We start from the raw sequence: 8486 nt of genomic DNA on the forward strand, positions 1-8486 counted from the left end.
TTCAGGCCATATTTACAGATTAACAGGAGCTAGAATAATAGTGTTCAATCTTAGCTATTATTACCTAGGTATTTAAGAAGTATCTATAAAGGAGTTTACAGCACAGTGGAGATCAGGCTTCAGTAATTCTATTCTTGCACTCCGTCACCCTACTGAAATCTGAAACTACTTATTTTTATTTCCATGCCACAGTTTGTCTGTTTTTAAACGGATGCTACCTCGTGGTGATACAATAGTTTCATGCATATGCCATTTACATGGTGCATGAAGACAATGAAATAATTCATCAGAATGTAATTCTTACAGACTGCAATGCACTGTTGGAATTAAAATGCATTGTCTGTTGTCACAAGTGAGTGGACATAATGCTCTCATTATGTCTACTGATCAAATAAGTTTGGAAAAAAATTTTTTTGGCATTCTGTCAACAAAAGACATCAATTGTACTTGCACTATAAACAGTGGAAGAATTTTGAAAGGAATATTAACGTTAAAAATGGCCAAGATTTGCAATATGCTGCTGTTCTGAAAGTTTGCTTTAGTACCTTCAATATGCATAATCAATTTCCCTGGGTTTCAGAAACCTTCCCAAGTACCTTGTTAGAGACCAAAGGGATTTACATTGGCTATAGTCTCTGGCAGACATTTCTTTCATTCTTTCTTCTGGTTTCATTACCAGGCTTCCAAAGTGGCACATACAACTTTGAGGGGGTGAAGTCATTACCTGATAGATACCTTGAAGAAACACTTTGGGTTGCAAAACGTGATCAAACTTGAATGTCTTTGCTTTATCAAATGATGTGAAATATTGTGTCATCTGCAAGTAGCTCTGAAGTTATCTTTACCACTGTCACGTTAAGATAAAAGCACACAAAAGCAATTATTTATAAAATAAAAAACCAAAAAATAAGTATAAACAATGTCAGGCTTACAGAAATTAGAGAAGGCCATCTTTCTGTCTGGTTGTTGTAAAATTAGATGTAAAGGGTTTTCTAACTCCCTGTTATTCAGCTGACAAACTAATTAATAACCTAAATATGAAAACTTTGACACTATTCTTGGTAGAACTTCTTTTTGCATGCTTCTTTTTGATCTAGAGAAAGTCTGTATTCTATATCCAGTTTTTTGCTGGTGATTTTGTTAGAATGTCTTCAGATGCAGATCTCTCTTCTCTCCCTGTGACATCTTACCACCATTATCCACTTCCTTTTCTAACATTTTATTCTTTAGCTTTTAACTTTTGAGATTGGCTCTGTTCTTGCTATTGATTTTTACTGTGTTCATTTAAATCAATAACAAGAAATTACTATGTTGCAAGATAAACCACTGTATTCTAGCCAGTCATGTTTTAAAAATGCATTAATTGTTTTTACATAATGAGAATGTAATTTTATTCAAAATGGAAGACTTAGATGTCTATCCCATGATAGAAAACCAAATAAATAGGATTAATGCTTGGGGCTTATTTCTTTCTCCTGTGTGAGTAAAATGCAAGGGTTCCCAGATCCCTTTTGTGGATAAGACTCATCTGGAGCACTGGTACCTCAATCTAATCTGTGAGGGATACTCTGACAATGTTATCATTGGACTGCTAGAGTACTGTCTAGATGAAATTCTGTGGCCAACATAACTATATAAGAGTCTAAATGAAACAGTTTCTTCTAAAACTCCCAACTTTCTGTTCTCAGAACATGTGATGCTTTTTCCAAATGACCTGCAACAAAAACAAAGCCAGGGGAATAAGATAAATACTTGTGTGAGAGATAACTAGAGCCCATGATGTTCTCACTCACTTTTCCAACCCTAACCAAGCTAAGACAGCTTCACAGTGATAAGTGTCCTAATGTACCCCTGATCTTGAAGATTAATATGATAGTCTAGGGCATTGCTTCATGTGATCTTAAATACTTGCTAGGTATTCAAATATCTCCTTTGAACCAGCAGAACTGCAGTGTGTGAAGCAGAGAGATAGGAAAGTAATCACATACTGTGGGAATGTGTTTAAAGGCCACAGCTGATAATGACAAAGCCAAGCAGAAAGATTTAAATCAAAATGATCCAAATCATCAATTTTAATTGCAAGTATTTCAGTCTTCAGACAATAGCCTTGATTTAAATAATCACTTCTAATTTTATTTTGCATTTGTCCTTGTTTTCCTATGGAAAGGTTAATCCATATGAGCTGGTAACTATTAAAATACATTGATTTGCAAGTAAATACACATAATACATTCTGCTTGGTTCTTATTTTTAATAGGATCTATTCTAGCAATATTAATTTATTAAAGCAATTATGTCACAGCATGTATTTGCTCAGATGATTGGTTTTTTAATTTCTTATATGTTTTCATAGTTTCTTATTATTTAAAGATGGACAATTATATTGTATAATCTAATTTCATTTCTATTAAACTAGGCATTAATATTTCATGCAGATGTCCATAGCTTAAGCCTAAAGATTTTTGTTAGACTAAAGTATTTAGGTCCTCTAGAGACTATGCTGCCTGCACAGGAGAGAAATAACAGAGACTACTATTTCATTTTGACCTGAGGCTATCAGTGGAAAATAAATTATGCATCAAAAGCCTTGGTAATAGCATCATATAAATGTACCCATGTTCCACTAATAAGAAATTGCTTTGTTCACTTCACTCTGTCACCTAGCCTAGGTGACAATTGTTTCCCTTACCCTGAATCTGCTCATCACTATGATTTGGAGAATGTGAGCAACATTTATTAGCTAGTCATTGAAGAAATAAGGGTTCTGGTATGACAGTACTGGTGATTCTGAAAATACTGGGTGGCTGCATCCAAAAGTTATGCTCAATGTTGAAATGGAATTCAATTAAAAAACAGTGTCCCTCAGGAGTCCATACTGTGACTAGTGCCATTTCTCTTATCTTTATTAATGGCATAGTGGGATTGAGTGCACCCTCAGCAAACTTGCTGATGATACCAAGCTATATGGTGAAGTTGACATGCTAGAGGGATGGGACTATGCAGAAAGACCTTGACAGGTTTGAAGAGTGGGCCCATATAAACCTCATGAACTTCAACAAGGCCAAATACGAGATCCTACACCTGGATCGGGGCGATCCTTAATGTAAGTACAGAATGGAAGATGAACAGATTGAGAGCAGTCCTGTGGAGAAGGACTTGGGGATGTTGGTGGATGAAAAAATACCCATGTGCACATGCAGCCCAGAAAGCTAAATGTACCTTTGGTTTCATCACAAGAAGCGTGGCCAGCAGTTCAAGGTGATTCTTCCCTTCTACTCCTATGAGACTCCATCTAGAATACTCCATTCAGTTCTGGGGCCCTCTGCACAGGAAAGATATGGATTTGTTTGAATGGATTCAGCCAAGAGCCATGAGAATGCATGATTGGAGGGCTGACAGTTGGAGTTATTTAGCTCTGGGGAGACCTTTTTGTGGCCTTTCAATATATAAAAATGGCTTATAAGAAAGACGGAGAAAAAGCTTTTTACCATGATCTGTAGTGATAAGGCAAAGGGCAACAGTTTTAAATAGAAAGAGGGTAGATTTAGACTTGACATAAGGAAAAAATTTTTTATGATGAGGGTAGTAAAACAATGGAAAAGAGTTGCCCAGAGCAGTTGTGGATGCCCTGTCCCTGGAAGTATTCAAAACTGTGTTGTATGAGACTTTGAGAAACCTAATCTATTGAAAGATATTCCTGCCTATACCAGAGGGGTTGGACTAGGTGATCTTTAAGGTCTCTTCCAAGACAAACTATTCTGTGATTCCAAGAAATACCTGACTATTTTATGTATTGTTTATTCTTTCCAGAGCAAGATGTGTACCCTAGCCACTCTGTAGATGGATGAAAGAATGTGACAACAGCCTCCTCACACAGTTGTGTGTTTGATTTTCTGCAGAAGAGCACTGGAAGGTGTTTCCTTGTGTCAGTTTACTAGACTGAGGTCTGCAAGCAAGACAGGCAGTCCACTGTACAGTGAAGGATCTCAGAAGGTTTCCTTACCTTGAAACAACATTGTCAAGGCAAGGCTACCTTCACAGAATCACAAAATCACAGAATCTTAAGGACTGGAAGAGGCCTTTAAAGATCATCTAGTCCAATCCCCTGCCAGAGCAGGACCACATAGAGTAGGTTACACAGGAACTTGTCCAAGGGGGTTTTGAATGTCTGTACAGAAGGTGTCCACCAGGACCCCCAGGTCCCTTTCCCCTACACTACTCTTAAGAGTTCATTCCCCAGCCTGTACTGGGACATGGGGTTATTCTTTCCCAGATGCAAGACTCTCCACTTGCCCTTGGTGAATTTCATCAGATTTCTCCCAGCCCTCCAGCCTGTCCAGGTCCTGCTGAATGGCAGCACAGCCTTCTGGTGTGTCAGACACTGCCCCCAGTTTAGTATCCTCAGCAAACTTGCTGAGTGCCCTCTGTTCTGTCAGTGAGGTCATTAATGAATATATTGAACAGTACCAACTCCTGAGGGACTCCACTAGATACGGGCCTCCAACTAGACCCTGCCCCATTGATCACAACTCTCTGCCTTCTTCCCTTCAAATAGTTAACAATCCACTTCACTACCTGATCATTCAGCCCCCTTGAGTTTTTCTGCAAGGATAATTTGTGGAATACTTTCAAGTGCTAATGCTCTTTGATGCTTTGGACATTGCCTTCCAACCAGTTCATTTGTCCACTTGAATGAATACTGAAACCCAAGATGAGCAAATTAAGTACTTTCCAGCTCATTTACATCACGTTTTCTTTCACTATCAAGGAACTCACATTTAAGTCCATTGCTTGATGCCAGGCCAATAGCCAACATTTCCAGTACCGAAAAACCAAGCTGTACACATCAGTCAGCTCACTGTAAGTTGGCAATTAACATCAAGGCTAGACGGTTTCACATGAGCATAACGTTGTTAATTAAACAGCAGCTGGGTTAATCAAGATAGCAAAAGTCATTTGTTGGAATAAATATTTTATTAGTGTGCCCATCAATAAAGCAAAATATGAGGTTTAAATTAATTCATTTATAAAAATATTCACACTATGATGGCTATAACTCTGTTTAAGGATCTGATCTTATCTGTAGAATGGTATATTCCCAGTGTATCATTTCATGTTAATGGTACTGTAGATATCAGTTACTCAACCATAATTACTACCATATTAGTTACAAGCTAACATTGTGATCCATCTCTGACCAGCAACATCTTACAATGCTAAAGGGCTCTTTTTCCTCTTTGTTTTCTCAGAAATATGCATTCTGCTATTTAATTACAGAACAATATTCTTGGAATATGGTGGGTTATGATACTTCCTGGAATGATTACAGACTTGATCTTTCCTTTTCCCCCACAAAAATGACACTGAAACTGAGAGAGGTTGAATATATTGTTGTTTTGAAAACAATGTACGGGCCAAAACCAGAACAGATGGCATTGCTTTCCATCTGACTGAGGAATATTGGTTTACTAATGCTGAGAAATATAAAGAAATACTTAGAGGCAAAGAGAGGCTGCTGATTTTGCAAGAAGGTCATAGATTGGACAAGGTGTGTTTCAACTACTGAAGAGAGTGGGAACAGATTTACATTAAGGAGAAGACTAGAAGATTAAAACAATGAGATTTGCCATACTCAATACTTTTTTTGGATCTCTTAGAGTATTTTTCCCTGTTGCTTGTTTTCTTGTGTCAGCTGGTTTATGATACATTAGAGTAGAAGACTCATTCTACTCTTTAGCCACCTGCCCAGCATCTTAGACATGTGTCAGGAATTTGCTGGGAGCCCTCACAGTGAAGATGTTTTATATAATATGCATGGATGTGGAGTAGACATGTCCATATAAAAAAGAGGAATTGCATATATAAAAGTTAATTTCATAGAGAGTACTAATAAGAAAAAAAAAAGAAAAACATGATTGAAAAATGGTAAATAGTTCTAAGTATTTGATAGCCCACAGTTGTACTGCAAGCCATTTTTATTATGTTCGTTATTTACTCAGCAGTTCTACTCTTCAAAATATTTCAGTCATATTTAAGGAAAAGAAACAAACCCAAGTGACTTACACAGTCACTTTGTAAAATGTGAGTGGTGAACCAGAAATATTACAATTAAACAAGTGGCATTCCCTCATGAAAAGTCACCTGGTTTGGGGTGTTTGTGTGGTACTAATGTGTAATAATTATTTAAAGTGTATGTAACATTTAGGTGTGCCTCAAGTACAATTGGTTTTTTGATCACTTAGAAGCCTTTCTATCATATTGCTTAAGTTGTCGTGCCTGAAAGTTGCTCCAAACAGTGAAGTTTAGGGGAAAAAAATGTGCTTAATCTGTCAAGGAGTCTGTAAGCCAGTCCTGATCCTGGATGTGCAGGGCAGCCAAACCACAAGGTGTCCCATTTTCATTAACAGCAGGAGCCTAGACTCCTCTTGCCCACCTACACAGCCTTCATCAGTTAAATGTGAGCTTGCACTGTACCACCATGGGTGCCATACAGCTGCAGGCACCATAACACTGGGCACAGCAGGGCCTGGTATAGCTCAGGCACAGCTTGGTCTTAACTGATTTCAGAGCTAGTTGCGTTCAGCTGGCTCAGAACATCTATACAGTCAAGTAGTGTCCACCTGATATAGGCTGTGGGAATGTCATCCCACGTTATCCCAGTAAATTGGACCCCAAAAAAGCCAAGGAAGCTTCCAATAGGAAGCTGCAGTCTGGTCAAAGTGAGAGGAAACTTGGATTAAACCTCTTTTCATGAAACACCAGCAAGATGAATGCCCTGGAAGGGAAGCTCTGACAGGACTGTGCCGCAGTGCTGTGATAGCTCTCATTCACAAGTAACTCAGCTTTAGCATACTGTAACTGAATTCGCCATGGGGAAGATTAATCCTTTGGAGGAGGATTAAGCTACAGTGAACTAAGGCCACTTTACTTCTGAATGGGAAAGGCCACACAGAGATTTAATGCACTTTATCTTATGTGCATTGATTTCACAGCTTTAGTTAATTCATCTTAACTCTGAATTCTCTTGTGTGGACAAGCTTTTTGTCTGCAGAGAGGCTCTTAGAGCTGCTTGCAAAGCTCCTCATGCAGCCCAATCAGAAAGCAGGTTGGAATGATTTCTGTGCCTCTGAAGGAGCTTACACCTGTGTAGATACTATTTAATTACCTCTTTCTCAGATAGTTGATCTGTGACACTCTTAGAAAAGCTATTTTAATTAGATTTTTGAAGGAACCAGAGCAAAAGGAGTTTTCTTAAAACTAATCTTGGAGTTATTTTAGAAATCTCTCATGAACAGTCTTTTCAAGGCATTCAGATAGCACAAATTGTGTTCAGCTGCACAAACAATATTTTCTCAAGAATGGACATGTTAGGATAGTGCAGTTTAATACATTTCCTTGCCCGATGGGATTTTTCTCTTCTTTGGTGGTGGTTGTAAAAAAACACTTCGTCTGTATGGAAAGAAAATTAGTGGAGTTTCTATTCCCTGATCCTAAAGATCGGAATCCTTTCCTCTTGGTGGGACAGAGCTGGGTTAAGGAGGATGTTTTTGTGGGAGCTGGTCTTAAAATAATGGCATTATTTTGCTTGGCGTTTTCCTTTGGGGAAATGAGTCTGCTCATTTTTTGCATAGTTAATGTGATTTACTGATAGGCTCTCCTGGGCTTTACTGCTTGGCTACACCATGATGCTTCACAAATCAAATTAAACTTTTGCCAAACTGTTCTTCACTGGGACACTTTGTAACTGAAAAAGACATCTCCTGTGGATTCAATTCAAGCTTTACTGTGACTTAACTCTGTAGCAATCAATAAAGATTTTTGTGTACAAAGTCATGTGCCAACACAGATACTAAACAAACAGAGTGTAAATAAGAACTGAAAATCAAAGTCCAAGTGTTTTTCACCAGTATTACTCAATAGTAGTGTTTGGCTGTACTGATCCTATTTGGGAATGGGAAAATAATTTAAAATATAATGTAACATGAGCTAAAGAAAGTGTCTTTAATTTTGCAATTTGTGACCATTTACACTGAAATTTACATATAAAAACAGGAAATTGAAGCAAGCAATTTTTCAATTTAGCTGATACTTGTGTTTATATATACCACTGTACCAAAAGCTTTATAAATGTTCAATGTGTTCTAATGACTGCTTTTCCTCTTCTTTCATACAGCTGATTGGATTTGTGTATGCCTGTTACGTGATCAGTATTTTCATGGAAGAGGAGGACAGCTGTAAGTACTGATACACACCTCTCCATCTCTGGAGCCACAGTACCTTGGGTGAGACTTAGTCTTGCATTAACTACCAAAGCGAAGACCAAAGTTTGAAAAATGGCAGAATCTCACATTTATAAACAAAAGCAATTGTGCTCAAGGTTATGTTTATTTAGGTTCTGCTATTTTATCTAGATGTCAGATTAATCTGTGAACCACGTGCAATGAGCCAGTCACATTGCTGAAAATTATGTAATCCATGTTGCATAT

At 37.8% G+C, this 8486-nt stretch overlaps 1 protein-coding gene across 1 annotated transcript in view; it reads left to right on the top strand.

Annotated features, from left to right (window-relative positions):
- Positions 1 to 8245, top strand: part of NKAIN3 (sodium/potassium transporting ATPase interacting 3) — a 353130-nt gene extending 344885 nt beyond the window's left edge. The window contains exon 5 of the mRNA XM_061995590.1: positions 8174 to 8245. Coding sequence (XP_061851574.1) covers positions 8174 to 8245 — 72 coding nt within the window. The remainder of the gene's footprint in view (positions 1 to 8173) is intronic.
- The last annotated feature ends 241 nt before the right edge of the window (positions 8246 to 8486 follow it).

This window comes from Colius striatus, chromosome 4, assembly GCF_028858725.1.
Source record: "Colius striatus isolate bColStr4 chromosome 4, bColStr4.1.hap1, whole genome shotgun sequence".
Taxonomy (NCBI): domain Eukaryota; kingdom Metazoa; phylum Chordata; class Aves; order Coliiformes; family Coliidae; genus Colius; species Colius striatus.